The 18,902-nt window shown below is 37.4% G+C and overlaps 1 protein-coding gene across 2 annotated transcripts; it reads left to right on the plus strand.

Annotated features, from left to right (window-relative positions):
• Positions 1–5,031: 5,031 nt before the first annotated feature.
• Positions 5,032–18,902, plus strand: LOC124172185. Of its 2 annotated transcripts, XM_046551604.1 has the most exons (5): positions 5,039–5,120; positions 5,208–5,451; positions 5,578–5,715; positions 10,254–10,421; positions 17,848–18,902. In XM_046551604.1, exons 2-5 carry the CDS (start codon positions 5,284–5,286, stop codon positions 18,589–18,591), a joined length of 1,218 nt encoding a protein of 405 aa, XP_046407560.1. In that variant the 5' UTR covers positions 5,039–5,120; positions 5,208–5,283; the 3' UTR covers positions 18,592–18,902. The 2 variants fall into 2 exon arrangements, with proteins under 2 accessions (XP_046407559.1, XP_046407560.1); XM_046551603.1 differs by having other exon boundaries at positions 5,032–5,451.

Genomic DNA, 18,902 nt, shown 5'->3' on the forward strand with positions numbered 1-18,902 from the left:
CGCAGATCAGGCAGTATTTATTCGATTATTCAAAGTGATTTATTACATCCATTGTTTGAGTCTTTTCGATCTTGATTCCTTTTGAGTCTTTTCGATCATGATTCCTTTGAGTCTTTTCAATCATGACTCCTTTGAGCGCCTTTGAGCGACTCCCTGAGCAAAATGCCCCGTTCACACTACGTCCTTTTTACGCCGGTTAGCTGCGACCATGGTTACAAAACGAGGTGTGAACGCAAGTTCCCGTTAACCGTGGTTGGGATTCTGACCACCGTTTTCCGACCATGGTTGGCGGTAGTTCATGCGGGTGTGAACGCAAGTTGGTTAAAAGCTGGTTAGAAAAAGAAGAAGGCGAAGCAGCAACGAAGTGGGATAGGAGGAAAGAAAACAGAAAATAAAGTTTCGAAGAGGAGACGGCCGTTATTGTTGAATTATATTCGTCAGAATTAATTCAAAGGAAAGTGCTATTGATTCATTCCGTAATGTGTTGTATATTATGAGATTTTAAACCTGATTTAAGTTAAGCCGATGTCCCACGGTCAAATTTGCGTCAAAATATTTTGATCAAAATTTGATGCAACTGACGCGCACCCTGTCCCACGGTCAAAATATTGTCCAACTGGCTTTTGGTCCTATCGTTTGTACAAATCACCGATTTGTACAAATGGATAGGACAGGTTCTAAATTTTCATCCAATTGGATGAAACCAACCAATCACAGGGCCTTTGACAAAAAAGCATAGCCTAGCGCTGACACACAGGCCAAATACGTTAAACTTATTTATCGTCTGCATGAGTATTTTAATTAATAATTATGTATATTATGGACACAAAAATAAACTTTGTTGTATTCCACATAGTATGCATTAAAAACCCAACCGGTTTCCACCTTTTCAGGTCGTTATCTTAATCGTAAACCTCTAGATAAGGACCTGAAAAGATCGAAACCGGTTGAGTTTTTTCATTAGTATTGTATGGAATACTAAAAGGTTTAGTTTTAAATTTATAATATCACCATACCACGAAGTGAATTCACAAAACATTATTTCAAATATATATATACGTTCGTGATCATCTATTTCATCGCCTGGTGTGGCCCTAAAGGTAAATATGAGCAAAAATTTGTCTTAGTGATAGGCGATGGAAGCTCTCAACTAGGAAATCCATAATAATCAGTTGATCTTAAATAGAAAGGAAGCGATCTTTAGAATCGCAATACCAGGAGGGATGTTTTGGAAATAATAAAAGATTTACTTAAGGTATCGAGTCCGAATTTTACGCTTTATGGAAGGCATACAATGCGAGCGAGCAGCTGGAGATATGACTAATATGAACTGACGATTGTACCTGTGAAACACTACAGCTGCCCGTTTCTATTACAATGATTATAGGATAAGGACCTTATTTTAGAAACTGCTAGATTAGGAGAGAAAAATGTGATTTAAATGCACTCTTACAGCACTATTCATAACATCTCCTCAATCAAAATGTCCATCATTTATTAATAACATTTTCCTCGCGGGAATAAACTGCCTCACGTTTGTATCCTGGCGTTTTATTCTGCCCTCAACCTTGCTGATAAGGGACATGAAAATATCCTGACTTGTCGTCAATTATTATCGATAATAAACGGGAACATCGGCGACCAACTCCTTCTCCAACATGTTTAGCATGCTTATTCCTACGCTTTCATACCCCTTTTCCAGCCAAGGCCAAGTTCAGCATTCCTTCTGTTTTCTTTTTTTCGCATCTTTAATGTTCAAGAGGCCTGCCCAGCCGGCACAGCCCATACCGCATCTATATGTGAAGTGGATGCAATGCGTGACAGAATGCGCTAGGTACCAAATATCCTTCTGCCATCCTTTGCTAGTTGCGCCTATGAATGCCATATTTTTCATGATGTGGTTTAATACTTAAAAATATCTGCAAGTCCTCGCATTAATTATTATAAAATTTCAAGAACTATTATTATTATAATTATTCATTGTATTCAAGATTTTTACGGACATACGGAACTACCAATGACTACAGCAGTAGGTATGGACTTGTCGTCTTGTAGCCATCTATCCCTATCTCGACGTGTTGGAGCCTCGTAGATAGAGTGTTGTGTTGGGTATGTTTTATAGTGATATTTTTTAATTCTGACCATTGCAGCAATTTTGTCTAATCTCCCGGTATCGACCCTCGCACACTCATTGGCCTCTACTTTCCTGGATTTGAACTCTTGCGTTTGTTTTGGACTCCGATGGATAGCAATGTTGTACTGAAGTTCTCATATGTTGTCTTGTGTACGCCTGTATTCCTGTGTTCGCCTGCCTCTTGTTTTATGCTGAGTCATTAAAGTTATATTCATGAAATAAAACGTGCTCTGATTTATCCCGAGTAGTGTAAAACAATCACGAGATAAAGAGAACCAGACAAGCAATATAGGAATACTAGTATGACCGAGTTCAATTTTCCGCCGTTAGATGGCAGCACTTTCGTGCATCCTCATCCTCACGGCATCCCTCTAAGTGCGGCGGTTCATCCCCTCGGCGGTGGACCGGCATATGGATGGCATCTGTATAAAAGGATGCACTCATACTCTTTGCATCTGGATGACATCCAGCTGCCAAAAAGAAATTTGATGGTTTGTGCCGGCTGGGTGTTCAGACAATTTCGCCTGCTAAAAAAGAAAGAATCCTCCACCTCCTTAAGTTTCCTAGTTGTTTACATAAATATCGTTTTTCGTTTGTTTTTGATCAAAATGAGATGCATCGTGGGACACCCCCAGTCCAGTTGTATCAAAATATTTGCATCAAAATTTTTGGACAAAAATTTTGACCAAAATATTTTGACGCAAATTTGACCGTGGGACATCGGCTTTATGCGATATACTTTATAGTTCGTAGTGAATTAGCTATTAGCTCGTATTGTATTGTTACGGACAGATTGAATAATCTATATTAATATTTTGCTAGAATTAAGTAAAATGTGCGAAACTACCATAATAAAAATACGAAGGTCACAATGATTTTAATGTTTTGGTAAGAGTTCTTTGTCCCAGTTTGAAAAAGATCACTTATGCTCATCCTTGAACAAAAGTTCTTCCCATATCAATATAAAGTATCAGGCTAACGGCTAGTCGGATGTAACGATAGAAAATAAATTTAGAAACGTCGGGTGATACCACATATTGCATAAATTACCACGTTCTCTCTCTTATTTCATAAGTTAGATTTCAACAATTGTCACATTCTGCAAGTTATTCGTCCACATTTGAAGAAGAGGTAAAAGAGTTTTAATTTACGGTATAGCATCAGAGTGGATCATGTCCTTTGTCAAAGTCAGAAAACAATAATAGCTAAGAATGTAATGCAGCGAAAAGTGTATCTCCATCCCAAATCACAAGTGTCTCAAATTGAGGCTCAAGTCTCAAGATTAGGTCCTCGATTTTCTTCACCTACATCAATGATTTGTCGACACATCCGAATCAAGGGCAAGTAGTAGTATATGTTGTTGATATCAACCTAATTATCAGTAATATTCGCTTTCATTCGTATTAAATAGAGCAGTAGAAGAATGCAAGCCACACTATGGATGAAATGATTAGTTGGACGAACACATTTGAATTACCTTCTACGTAGCAAGGAACAATGATTGTCGACGCTGGAATGCAATTTTTAATTCATAAGCAGCTCATAATATGCACATATGTTTAAATTCATCATCAATATCATTGCAATTAACACATGAACTTTTCCCTGCACATTCTATATTTCCTTCCAACAAGTTATTCGCTCTTGTCAATTCATTTTTCACTTAGAATTACTCTACCACTCATCAGATGTCGCCAGGGTCTAACCATGGTCGAGTGTGAACGCGCGTTGGTACTGACGTCATCTTACGCTGGTTAAGAAAGATGGTAATGTGAACGGGGCATTTGAGTCTTTTCGATCATAGTGATTGAATCTTGATTTGAGTCTTTTCGATCATAGTGATTGAATCTTGATTTGAGTCTTTTCGATCATAGTGATTGAATCAATTGATTGAATCACTTATGTGACTCGAGTCAAAATGATTGAATCACTAAAATGATCGACTTTGCCCATCACTAGTTCTCAGTATTAATCAACGTTATTATAATATCATGCAAGCAAAGATTGGTTTGCTTTCGCTGAGTATTTGTTTTCACTTCTACCGCTAGAGGATCACATAAATAGCAGGCCTTAAATCAAGGCGCGTACTGAAAGGCATCAACATGATCTTCTTTCATGATTACAAATCTATCGGCGCCCGGATTGCACTATTGATTGCAAAATGAAGGCTACCCGATTTCAAAACTTGTTTCATTTTCAGTTTCATGATTAAAGTAAGTTTTTTTTCGGAATATTTCTGCGAAGGCTGTCCGCTTTTGAAGTTGATTAAAAAAATAGCCCCATATTCTGATATCGTGACGGAAGGCGAAACTTTGATGACTTGAAACATATATTTGCCTCATTAAATTAAAAATATTCAACTACAAAAAATTTTGGATATTTCAAACATAAACGAAAAACTTTACTCAAAAACTGATGAGCCTATGGCATTCGGATAAATTCGTCATTGAAAATACTACGTTAGCAATGCACTAATAAGATCTTTATGAAATTAATTTATGTTTTCGTATTCGGTGGAGTCTAGCAAAATGCCATGAAGCTGGTGCTGAATCAAAAGAAATTAATATATACCGATTCACAACTGAGCAAATACTATACTATCAATTGCAATTTTAAATATCACGTCTCAACAACAACATTCGTGCATTTGGAGAAGGCGCGCCCTCAGTATTTATTTATGCGACTGGCAGGACGTCACAACAAAATTCAACAGTTTGCTTATTTTGCGATAAAATTCCGTTTCTGACAGCAAAATTTAATTAATAATATAAAATTTTTATCCTGTCTTTTTTATATTATCGAATGGAAAGTCTTTCAGTACTAGTGTGCCTCTGGCGGTATAAAGTTAAACTAACTAACCATTGATATCATGAAGTCCTTGCTTGTGTTATCTTATATAATCAATTTATCTGTAAGTTGTTGAATAGACCACGTTATCGGGCTACTGTGGAGTAATTTCTTCCAAGATGACGATAAACTGTCTAATGTATTAGTATTTTACCGTGAGCATTCCACATTTATTTCGTTTTCATTCATTAAGGATATTTGTGTAGTTTCCTTTTTGAGTTTTTAGGTCTCCATTGCTGTGTAATTGATTTCGTTGACGATGGAACTGATTTGAAGATTGGATGAGTTATTGAAATCAAAACATGAGTAGTTCCTCCAAGAATTTCTTGGATTCGTCGGAACGGATTTCTGAAGTCCACCTGTGCAGACTTTGTATGAAGAATAATGATCATTGTTATAATATATTCTCTTCGAAAGTAGGAAGCGGAATAACTGTAAGGGATGCCCTAATTGATTTAATCGGATTACAAGTAAGTGGCAAGTTACATGTAGTCGATTATCTTTAACTTTGTTCTCATTTCTGAACGTGATGTAAACATATCTTCCAAGGTAATTGCGAATTTTCTCTACATCTACCGTGTTGATTGCTATCTCAGGTTGCTGTGGGAGATGGTCTACCCTTGACAATGTGTCCACTATGTCTGAAAAAACTTGAGGAGTTCACTGATTTCAAAAAGATTTGTTTTGAATCGGATGCTGAACTGAGAAGAAGATTGTCGAGGAATTACTTCAGGGTTAGTACATGTCATTTTTTATCATTGAAACCCGAGATCATGGTTACTCTCGGAGAATATGAAGTGCAACTTTTGGTCGATAGGAGAGAAAAACCGAGGGAGAATTTTTCTGAACTGAGCAGGTTTCAGCAACAGTTTGAAAGACAGTTTTATATTGTAAATGATTAATCACTCGGTGTTGCTAGTGGAGAAATGTAATGTTGTGCGACCGCATAAACCTAGTAAATACAACTTTAATTAAAATGCTCTCAAATGAGATATCAAAAGTTGACAGAGCGTACCATTTGTTAATGAAAAATATTAGGGGATATGAAAGGCCCTTGAAAATGGTGGACGGAACAGTGAAAGAGGTTCTATTTTCCATGACCTGTACATTGGAATCTGTGAATCCTTATCGAGGTGTAAATTAAGTTGCCGTTGTTATTTTGGTGGCGATGGCGTTAGTCGTTTCGTCCTCAAGTGCAACTATTTGTTTGCACAATCAGTCATAACTAAGGAAATAATTCATTCATATTTGTCGATGATTATTTGATAAATTCAATGAAGCTGCTTGGCTATATCCCTCTCAGGTCATACCTTTTCAAATCAACCAGGCCATGACACCCACCGACTCCGATTTTCATAAAACCTGCCATGGTCATACAGTCTGGTATAATTAGAAATTGTGTACAATTTTAGCCTCCAATACTATATTTGATTTTTGTTCTGAAACAGTGGATTTCCCAGATAATTTGGCTGTTGGTTCATATGCAGCTTGTATTTATAGCAAGCAGTGTGTTACATTAGACTAGTGGAAGCTCTCAACCATGAAGAAGGTGATATTTCAGTTAAAATCATGACACCTTAAGGGCCCTCACCTTCATTATAATATTGGCCAGAGAGATATGTTTTATGTGTGCCACTAGGACACATATTGTGGGTACTTCATTCTCCTGCAACTACAAGCTCTGGGAGGTCATACTACTTCTTGAGGGAGGAAGTGGCCAACATTCAAAAAAAATATTTAGACTTTGAGAAAAACACTAAGACATCTTAGAAAATGGCCAGCCAGTTAAAAAGAGGAGGCTCACTTTCAAATCAATTAGTAAGATTGTAGATATAATTTTGCTGTTAATTACCTATTTTTCCAATGATATGGAAAGACTAAATGAAACATTGAAAGGGTGAAGTATGTGAGAAATTTCTCAATTCAAATGTTTTGATGACGGTTCCCTTTCACATTTGATAATATACATTCCTTTGATGTCAATACATCTGGATATGAAATGTATCTGGTGTTTGGACAAAGATTAAAATGATTGTAGGATGTAATAGTGTACCATGGATCATGCAGTTTTTTTATTATAACTCCTGCTCGTATAGTTCAGATAGCACAAAATTAGCAGTACGTGGGGGAGTACATTCACATGATTGCTTATGTGTTTTCTTCTCTAAGAGCTAGTAGCATAAGCTATAGTGAGATAATGCATGCTCCAATATTGTTTAATCATGAGTATAACCTTATATCTCCTCTCAATTGTGTAATTTCTATGTGCCTTGAAAAAGAACCATTTTTCCCATGACGTTGAATGCGTATTTTTTTTACTAAAAGGAACGTCTGACTCACGATTTTTTTTCATCAGGATCTTTGTTCATACATTAATGATAACATTAAACTGAACCATGAGTCTGTATTCGTATGGCCTTTCCCTCGGATGCTGACAATGAAAAATGATACAAGCGAGATTTTTATGTAAACTATTTTTTGCAGCTGAATTACTTCATGCAGTGAATATTTAATGATGATCGTTGGATCATTATGGACTACTTAGATTTAGAAAAAAAATCATGCCTTTCCATCCCACAGGAATGGAGTTATGGATGAAAATAAAAATCACCATGTGTTGCACGTTGCGGCACTTTTGGGGTCACACCCAAATTTTAATTGCTCATATTTCATTAACAATTGACAATTGCAGTCTTAAATTGTGCACAATCTCTAATTATACCAGAATATATGACCAACGCAAGTTTCACGAAAATCCGAGTCGGTGGGTGTCATTTGGTCAAAATATTGGTTGATTTAACATGGAATGACCTCATTATAATATATTCTTGCTTGTGTACCCGTTTAGATTCTCCGAGGAGTGAAGTAAAGTTTGCTCAAATTAACGGATATATCGGTTGATATATCTGTAATCAACCGATATATCCGTTACCTAATGCTGTTAAATAGTGAACTATGATAGGGTTTAAGATATAGTTGAAAATTATGCAGTTTCATTGCACACGTCTTTAAGTGATTTTTTCTTCTCCTAATATGCTTATATTTTTTTTGTGAAATAAAATGAAATAAATTAACTAAAAAATAGAAAAACCAGAAAATTTTTTTTAAGACATGTGTGTGGGTACATTTTAAATATATAAAATTCCATGATATCGAGAATTAGATGATGTTGTAATTTTTAAAGCAACATGTTTGATGAATTTGGTGCATGTAGAAAGTAATTGTTTTTAAGGCCTGTTTGCACAATACACACGTACCTGTTAATGTCTGTTGGCATGATTTATTTTTGTGGACCGGAACAAAACATGTGTGAATGCATGAACAACATAAGAACAGGTGCTATTTTCTGTTCATGCATTCCTGCAAGTTGAGTAGTTCCAGGGTACATTTTCAAGGTCATTCTTGCGTTTAAACGTTTAGACATTAATTCCCACAGGGGTCATTCCATGTAAGTTCACCCAGGCATGGCACCCACTGACTCAGATTTTAATGAAATTTTGTCACTAACTACTATCACCTATTAAATGACTCGTGTAAAATATTTCCTCTTTCACTCTCATAGTTTGCAAGATATGAGGGGCCGAAGTTAGAGATGTTTCCTCAGAAGTGGTGGTAGTGGGATTCAAATTCCAGAGTGCAGGCCGTAAGGCAAAAATTCATAGCTCAGAAACCACATCAATATATTTCAATGAAATTTTGACACTTTGTCTATCCAAGTGCATAGTTTCCATAGTAATATCTTTTATCCCCCCTGCATTGCTATGTTAGCCAAAATAATGTCAGCAATTGTAAATTAACTGATTTTAGTACCTCAAAAACATTACCTCATATTTGCAGAATTATCACCAAAAGGCATCCAATTTTTGTTAATTGAAGGTAAATATGTGCTCTAATATACTGTGAAATAAAAATGGTGGTGATTTGTCTGCCACTATGAGTTTATTGGGTTTAACTTTTTTCCCCTCTCCATGAGGGGGATTTTGGAGACATGCTGTAAGATAATAAGTGTAAGTTTATTCATACCTTTATGAGGATATATGTATTTGAAAAAATTCTTGGTAAATCTAAGGCCAAACGTGCAGCTTTAGTGAATGTGGCTCTTGTTCATACAATTTTTTAAGAACAATACTTGGCTTGTGGCGACTGAGGGTAAAAGAGCCCAAATGGCTCATAAACTGTGAAATGACGCTCTTTTCCTGGAATTTACTTATGTTTCAAGTGTTTAGTTAATGGAAAGAATGGTATCAGCATACATTAGACTCTTACTGTGCATTAGAGGATAAATGAAAATACTCATTTTAATGAAATTATTTAAATAATACACTTCAATCATGAAACTTACTTTCAAAGGGTGGTGAAATGGTTCTGGCTGAACTGTGTTGAACAAAGTAAGCCTCACTTTCACTGAAGAAGTACATTCTTCCAGTACGCTTGGTAATGGGAGGGCTGACAGGAAAAATGGTATTACTTATACATAGGTATGCGGCAGGTGGTCACCAATTTCCATATTGATGGCAACTGGAGTATTACATTTCTAATCCACTGGGAGAGTTAATCCTGAAATTAGTTTTTAAATTGTTTTTTCCCTTGCCTCACATATGCATTGTATCACATGACAAACTTGAGAAGGTAAGAAAATCCCACCTATTCAGCCTTACTTTTCAGTGTTATTCCATCTCCCCAAAGAATAAAAGAATTAAGTACACTGTAGGTATCAACCTCTACATTATGGAGAAAATAATGTTGCAATATATCACAGGGCATGATAAATGTAGAAAAAAAGGCAGGGTCTTATGTACAAATTTAATTGGAATGTTCATATACAAATTGAGGTCGGAGGACCTCTTTAAACACCACATTGGAAGTAATTACACTATCCTCTGTTAAATGCACATGATGACTCGTACTTGCGTATCGACAGGAGACTTGAATGTGGAATCAACCGCATTTTGATAAAAGTTATTTAAAGAATGCAAGTTATAGTTGCAAATGAACAAATGTATCATTTTATGCACCGTTAACGTCAGGAATATTTACCGATTTTTTTCGTTGTTTTTTTAATTATTTAAAAACCAATTTTAGGAAAAAAAAAAAGCATTATTAAGGAAGTAAGATATGCCGTCGCATGTTCTCTGATAAATTCTTTGCATTTTGGTACCTCGTTTGTAGAGTTTGGTTTCGTATAAGTTGAGGAAAAGGTATCTATACAGAATAAATAATATTGAGGATTGTGAAGAAAGAGAGTTTTTAGTCATTGTTTCCTTCTCTACAGACAATTCAGGGAGAGGGTGCTGATGGTGACAAGTTGGGGTCTCCTGCTGAGACAAAAGAAAGCATTCAGTGGGCAAATGAAGGCACTTCACAACTTGGATCCTCAGTGCAGTCGACTGAAATATACATTCCTGTGCCTGACTGGCAATGTTCCCAAGAGAATATAATGGTAAGTTTTATTCTCATTCACATTGAAGCCTAATTGAAAGATCTTCACTTGTATAATCTTGTCTATTGCATGGTGAAAGTGCTTTTGTTTGGTGTAAGTGTATGAACTTCTGTGGGTAGTCACTCAATAGGGTAATTTCCTTCATCAAAGAAAACAAAAGCCATTGATTGCGATTTGTTACCCACCATTAGTGTATTCATAATATACAAATTATTTGGTTTTATATATCCCAGTTTAGGCGAATGGCAATGGTCAATTTTAACCACAGTTAAAAAAGGCCAGATTGGCCCCCATGCGATGCCACTACACGTGACGTCACAGGGACCTAGTTTCTATATGAGTGGATAGGATTTTTATATCGTCTGAGATTCCAAGTGAATGCACGAGGCACAGAGCTCAGGGAAACATCTCTTAATAAACACATATTATAACTGCCTATGGTCGGAAAGTTTCCTTTGTTTGATATGTTATTTGCAATTTTATTTAAGCCAAGTGCTACCTGCTAGCTTGGTACTCTGCTATCTGCTAGCAGCCTGCGTTGCAGCGGTGCTCATATCCTCACCCTAAGGTCACTCGCATGGCTACAGTGGGAACCAGAATGACGTCACACCAGCTTTTCCCAGCTTTCATAGCCTCCACATTTTAGCATGCTTGAAAATTTTCACTTTTCATTTAATTGCAAAAAATGGATATTGTAATTTAAAAATGTAAAAGTGTGAAATGCATGCTCCAGGAGTAATAATCTTTTGATTTAGGCAATGGAAAATTATAGGAAACCACCTTATTTTACGGGTTTCAGTTTTACAACTTTGCTAGTTGTATGATACATGGCAAAAAGTCTACCCACTCCAAAATATTTACATTTAAGTCGATCTTAGTATTGCAACATTGCCTATCATCCATTGGAAATGGTATTCTTCCCATTTTGTTGGCATATAGTGAACCATATCTAGTCTTCTGTCAAATCAATGGTCCTTGCCATATCATGGCTTGGTCTCTAGATTGGCCTCTTTTTGTTCGAGCAGTCTTCGTACTTTATATCAACCAAGGAACTTGTAAAAAATAATAGTCATGGGAAGAGCATAAGTCAATTTATTCATGAAGGAATTGGCTCTACAAAAGATAATAATGGCTTGGTATTTCTATGCCTGTGACCTATCTGGTGTATAGATGCCTATGGTGGTAAAATAAACCCCAGAAAATTCATCCTGTAATGCACGAAGTGTGAATTCCAAGGCATGAAAAACATATCCCACTTTAAATAAAATAAGATTATTAGGTGATTTTGGGGGAACATATCTGGAGGATAATGCGAGAGATACCTGTAGTAGGTACAAAAAAGTATGAAAATAATTTTTCTCGTGGTCATATCCTCATTTTATCAAAAGGAATTTTTTTTTCTTTCAAACTGCATTTGAACCCTTTTGAAACATCAAAATCTGTCATGGAAGTCTGTGGAACTCATTTGTATAAGAAATAGGAAATACAAAGAAATTTGTAACTCATTTGTAATCCCCTCTTCCAACCCCTTTGTACAGAGTGTGTTCTTGTGGAACTGATTTCTACACATTTGGAACTCCTTTCAAACGATTCAACAATATTTCCAGATGTCATCATTTGTATTTTTACTGTTGTGTACTGAAAAGATTCATGTGTAACTGCTTTCCATACATTTGCAAAATTTTCCTGTTGAATGACTCAATGCTATTTATAAACGTCATTTGTTTTGGAATTTTTTTCTACATGCAGATTTACCATGGTCAAGTTTGCTCAAGAGAACAAACATTCTCTAACATTTGATATAGGAATGCATAAGCTGTTTAAGGAATAATCAAGTCAGTCAATGGAAATTGAACTTCTACATGTTCACTGTAATTAGTTTAAATAATAATATTCTATTTTCCTTCTTACTTAAATCATATTTTTGGGGCCATTTTCAAATGTGACATGGTTATCTTCAAGACATACCGAGAATCTTGGTTGCATAAAATAAGGTATTCAATAGCAACTTCTTGGCAAACGTGGTTAGTTATGGCATTTTTTAGCATTTCCAAGTAGATTACTATTGTAAAAAGATTAATGTGTATGCTTTCAAAGTATATTTTGCAGATAAATGGTGAATTTAACGGTATACCGTTAAATTATACCGTTACCGTTAATATATTTTTTGCAAAAAAATTTTCAATGCTTTTGTTTTTCAATATTTTGGTTTAAGTAGCATTTTACATTGATTTATATTCATGAAACATACCGGTTGATGTATTGTCTTCCCAATACCCGGGCAATGGCTTATGTCCATCTTCTGTTCTCTATTTAAATACTTCATCAAAATGAATTCCCTTTTTCGAAAATCTGTTTCAATATCACTGTATTGAGAAAAGTTCAGATACATGGAAAGGCCTCTTTTTGCATTTTGCATGGGAATTTCGGATAGTTAACATGGCGGTTTTGAAGAAAATATATCCAGGAATGAAGATATTTCACTCAGAAATGGACACTGAAAGATTCAGGTGAACCACGCAAGACCTGAGTTAAGCTCTCGATGTGGACGCCACTTACCTCCCACTCCATCCATTTTGTTAACGAATAAATTGCTGAAATTGGATGATGCAGGTAATTTGTGGATATTATTTATGAGATATGCAGTGAAACCACTTTGCAATTTTCCACGTAAAAATTCATTGCTTTAGAGTGGATGTGTTTTGCTGCGCTGCAGCATTATCAAAGGTAACCAAAGGAAGGGGTAGAAGGAGGGAGGGTTGGGAATTTTAAACTGACCATTGGTCTGAGGTGAGGTAGGGGAGGTGGGCAAGGTGACTGTTTTCAGGTGCTTGGAGGGTTTTTTTCAGGATTAGCTGAGGGAGGTCAAGGAGCAAAGAAGGGAATGAAAAAACATGGTCATTAGAAATATTTTCTTTTCTACTAACAGTAAGTTAAGAATTCCCAACTGTGCCTCATTCCATCTCCACATTCTCATTTGTTTGTGAGTGTGCAAATTTGTATTTATTCTAGCATGCTTAATATCTTTGGTTAGTCTTGATAATGCTGCAGTACAGCTAAATATGTCAACGCTAGTGTAATAAGTTTTTTTATGGAAAAGTACTACGTGGTTTCACTTCATATTTTGTTAACTGAGTACAACCAGGGTCTAGTCGGTAAAGTTTGAAGGACCTTCGCTAATGGCTAATTTTGAAAATACAATGGGTCAATTAATGCAGCAGTGATTATACACTAGGATGAGATGAAGTTACTGCCGCACTTCAATCCACCATCATTGCCTGGCCTAGTTTCTCAGTGTACCACCACCACAAATTTCAAGGGATCTCTAGAAGCCATCTTGAACTGCTACAAAGCAATTTGCATGGTGTACTAAGTGGTTATAAAGCAATTTGCATGGTGTGTAATGAGTTCCAAAATGGATGAACGAGCCGTACAAATCAGTTCCTGTGTCAATTCTGAATGAGTTCCTAAGGTTAAAAATTTCTTCCATAACAGTTTCCAACGGATATCCAAAGCAGTTCAAGATATGTTACATATGAGCAGTGGCGCCGACTCCATGGGGCCTGAGGGGGCCCGAGCCCCCTCAAAAATTCATTATGGGTGTGAGAAAAAAAATTGTCGATTTTCCCCAGGGTGCCCAGATATGGAGATTCGAGTTATTAGGGTTCTAATGTTGATCATTTGACTCTTCTAAAATGCTTAAAAAATTTAAAACTCACTACTTATAAAATTTCCCGGGGCAAGATTTCCGGTTTGGGCCCCCCCAATAGTTTTTGTAAGTCGGCACCCCTGCATATGAGTGAAAAAGGTGTGCAAATGAGTTGCTGACATGGTTGGATGGTATGACGTCATGAACTGCTGTGTACCGTGTTTCAATTCCATATCAGTTCAAAAGCACATAAAAATCGTTGGTTAAAAAGCAGTTAGGCGACAGTTCCAATGGCTTTACTTAGCAGAAATTTTTCCCTGAGAAGAAGGAAAGAAAACTAAAAGAATAGTACTTGAACTCACGTGTTGTTTTTAGTCATCACTGCAGACGGCAATATCATGGAAAATGTGTTGAAGTAATGTCCATTAACAACTCAAAATCTGTGCATGGTAGTCCCTTGTTGAAATCCAAGAAATAAGAAAAAATAAAAATACAAAAGTGGCTCCTCAGAGTCATATTCTTTGCGAATTACAAAGTACATATGTATGTCCAAATTACAAAATTATAATTTCATGCTAAAATCTGTTGATTTTTTAATGGTATTGTTAGGTATAGTGGAATGTAGGTAGGCGTTGGACATAAATATTTACACCCATGCCTCGCTTAGCACAATTTCGATATATCACAAGTTCGTTCGGGGGGGAAACACTGCTTAGCCTGATCAAATAACCTAAACCCTGTGTTGATAATATGTGAACTTTCACTAAGTACACAAAATATTTCTCTCATTTTATGCATATTATTAGTACTGCTTGCCTCAACTCATATTCTTTGTTAATATATTCGTCGAAATCCATTACTGTGCAATGGGCAAAAAAATTACCTCCTTGTCATGCGGTTGAGATAGCCGACCTACTGAAGCAATTTATCTCGACTCCTTAAAAGATTGACTTTTGTTAATTCTGATCATTAATTAAGTTTAGAGACAGTGGAAAAAGTTTTTTTTAAGGAATATGGTTTAAGATGTCACTGTGTCTGTCATTGGCTATCAGGCGAACTGAGTTCCAGCTGAAGGGTCCACCCTTAAGCCCTCAAGGTCATTGGCATTCGCAGGGGTGAAACGGAGCAGAGGCTGTGTTGCATATGAAGAGCATCAACACAATCAAATCGTAAAAAGGTCCGAGACTGACAATGAGTCTCATACACATTGGCTACATTCCTTCCCAGTATTCATATGCCCTCTGCATCGCAGGAATACAGTGTGACAATTGTTCAGCAGTAGTAGGTGAATGTCATAGAGATTGATATACACAGTAAAAACCAAGTGAGCCATGGTAAAAATAGGATTGGGTATAGAATAATATAGAAGTTATCAAGAAAATGCATAAACCTCGGGGAAAAATTGAAAGTGCGCTTGGAAATGAAGAACGTCATAGCGATATTACACACAAGTGTAAGCTCACCACATCGAGTCCGTGCTATCATTCTGAATAAGGACGGAATGAAAACGTCAGTGACCTCGGCCTAGCACTCAACGAGTACGCAAAGTTCTGTGGCATCACGTCGTCGAATCTTGGCAAAGCACAACGTAAGCCCAGACATAGGGAACTCCTTTCGTCTGACACTGAGTAGGAGAGAGAAAAACTCCACAAAAAACAAGAGAAGTATCCACAAGAGAAACAACTTTATCTAAATTACAAGTATAGTTCAATTGAAGAGCATATAAAAGTGTGGATAATAAATATAAGAACAATTTCAACAATAACCATTTATCACTAAATAGCTCAAAGAAATGAACCTTAAGCAATACAAAAAACTAAGTACAAATGTTAGTGTGCCAGCACCGGCAACTGATTGAGAATCGCCGTCTTTTTTCGGACGTAGTGACCACGCAGCAGGCAGGTGGGAGAGAGGCCAGGCCAAGAATGGAGGGGAGGCTGAATGTCGTCGCAGGGGGTGGAGGAGGAAAACTAAGCCTACAATCCAATGTCCACTCCAGGAGGCCCTTGTTGGCAGCACAGATCTCAACATTACTCGTCGTCCAAGCAGGGGGTTGGAGGAAGAGCGTACACCTGAGGCCCTTCTCCTCACTTCTTCTTCTGGTAACAACTAGTAGGTTGGCGTGATAGACATTCACGGCAACCATTGGATATCAGGAATCAAGGAGGGAAAGGACATAGTAGGATGAGATCTTGGAGGGAGAGTGAGTAATGATTGGTGAAGAATTAAGTAATTCTCACTCCAAAATGCAGTATATACCTTAGCACTAACCTCCCCTGGGTTTCCAGATGCAGGTATTCGTCCACCATCCTTGGGGTTTAAGTCTTGCTCTTCAGGTATGGCTGGCTGGTTCGAATAGCAGTTCGGATCGCAGGTTCGAAGAGTAGAGTTCGGAGGGCAGAGCTCGGAGACAGCCTCTGAATCTTTAAGAGGAAGGGCCTTTGCGTGAAAAACCGATTAGGACTTTTCGCGTTAAGTTCTTCAGTAAACATAAGTTAGGAGGATTTCGGAGGAATTTCTGGGTAAGGGGGTTCCAGAAATTTTTTTGGGGAGCGGGGTTCAGTAGAAAATGACACAATTCATTGCTTTGAAAAAACGGCAAGACTTCTGATCTCCTGGATTTATCATAAACGGTCAAATGATGTTCCTCTATCTCTGGCAGTTATTTGTACAAAAGCTGTGGCTTTAAATGAATCTATTAAAGAAGATTAGGGTGGTGTTAGCTCCGAGAAATTAAGTGGAAGCTCCGGGAGTTTACAGAATTTAAACCGCGACCTGGTGTTTAAGTGCAGCAATATCTGGTGAATCTGCAATTGCTGATGGCACAGTCGCCGCAACATTTTCTAATGAACTATAAGCTGTGATTGGGAGTGGCTCCATTCCCCTTCAACTAGTCTTTTTTATGTTGAAGAGACGAGATTGCGTTAGAAGAGAATACAATATTTTGCATTCATTTTCAGGGAAGAATACCCTGGGTCAGGTTTCTAGGCATTTAAAGACCATTTCACATTGCTGGTTTGTGCAAATGCCTCGTGGGACTTCAAATTAAAGTCAGTTATGATTTATCATTCACAAACTCCGCGAGCAATGAAATGTTGTGAGTAGTAGCATTTTCCTGTCATTTAGATGAGCAGAATATGGGCCTGGGCGACACAAGAATGGTTTTTAGGCTTCTTTGAATATTCTTCGACTGCCAGCAATGCATTACGAATCCCTAGCATGAATTTGTTCCTAGATTTTAGCCCATCCTCACGAAAGGAGAGAATTTCAAAAGATTTACGAATTTTTTAAGGACAAAAACGTCTTTCAGTGCGTGCCAACTATTTTGAAAGATACTTAAACCTATAAATGCTTATTTAAATAGGTTTTCTACGGCTACTAATACGAATACACATGGATTATAGGGAATTTGTTGCCCAACAGCTATTCTACCGAGAATGCATCCCTCCCTATCTTCCCAATGTTAAAATGCTCTCGTGCAACGCATAAATTCGATTAGCGCAAAGACCCCAAGGAACTCATCCCTTGCGCTAAGCGAGGCATGGATGTATTTAGATTACTAATAAATGATGGAGAAAATCATAAAATACTGCTGAAGTTGAACTTAAATTTTCTGGAGTTTGAGCAAAAAGTCATAAATCTCATGAGTGCCTGCTTCCGGCTAGTCTCATTGCTCTCAGATGAAGGAGTAGGTTCCAATAATATGATTATTATTTATAGGAGTTATTATCATAATTATCTTGCCATCATTGATTGACACCCAACATTCTCTTCCAGTGTAATGTGAAAGAGGAGAGTGATGAACACCTTGGTGAAGGTACTTATTCCGTACCGTGCACACCAGATCCAGCTATAATTTCAAGAGAAGCGTCAGACCCATTGGCAACTGATGCTTTAGTGACTGCACTTGGTGATAAAAATTCTTTCCTCGGTGGAACATTCCCTGGACAACTCGGCACGTACACGCAAACATTTCCCTCGCTTGATCAAATGCGAACTGATGACCTTTTCGTGAATGGAGAAGGTGAAGCGGAAGGTATTAGTTCTGCCAATGAACAAACGTCAGAGGATTCCGGTGGGACCATGGCCCTCAGCTCTGATGCATCACAAAGGGAGGGGAGCGAATATGTGCCGAGGTTAAAGAGAGGGAAGTACAAGGAGGTGCCTCTGGGGGTGAAAATCAAAGTCGTCAACTTGGCTAGGGAGCATCCCAACTGGAGCCTCGCCACCCTACGAAATCAAGGTTCGGTGCTCTTGAAGCCCAAAGGGATGCTTCAAAAGTGGGAGAAAGACATAGAAAGTGGAGGCACACGCCTCGAAAAACTGCGAATGATTGATGAATGGGTGACCGATCGATTCGTGGAAGCAAGGCAGAGGGGCGAATCGGTGACGACGAGGACTTTACAGGAGTGGGCACTCTCGGCGGCCAAACAGCATATATCCCCAACTTTTTCCTTCACAGCAAGTTCTACGTGGGTGAAGTCTTTTAAAAAGAAATTAAAAATTGTGGAGAGAAAATAACAAGGCATGAATAAAGAAGGGCATTCCAAACCTGTGCCATTTTGTTCGCGGGTCCTTCTCTGGGGCATTCCTTTCCCCCTGGTTATATGTACTCTTTAAACTTTAGCAATAAATATTTACTCTTGTGGAATCAAATAATATCAGAGGCGAGTGACTAGAAAGTTTTTTTATAAAACATAACGCTTTAAAATTATTTATATTTTTCATTACAATTCTACTTCCGATCATTCTGCAACTGACGTCCTGATTCAATGTTTACACATTTGGAGAGTCAGCTAAATGGTAAGGAAAAGTTACTAAGTGGAGGAGAA

This window comes from Ischnura elegans, assembly GCF_921293095.1.
Source record: "Ischnura elegans chromosome 13 unlocalized genomic scaffold, ioIscEleg1.1 SUPER_13_unloc_1, whole genome shotgun sequence".
Lineage (NCBI taxonomy): Eukaryota > Metazoa > Arthropoda > Insecta > Odonata > Coenagrionidae > Ischnura > Ischnura elegans.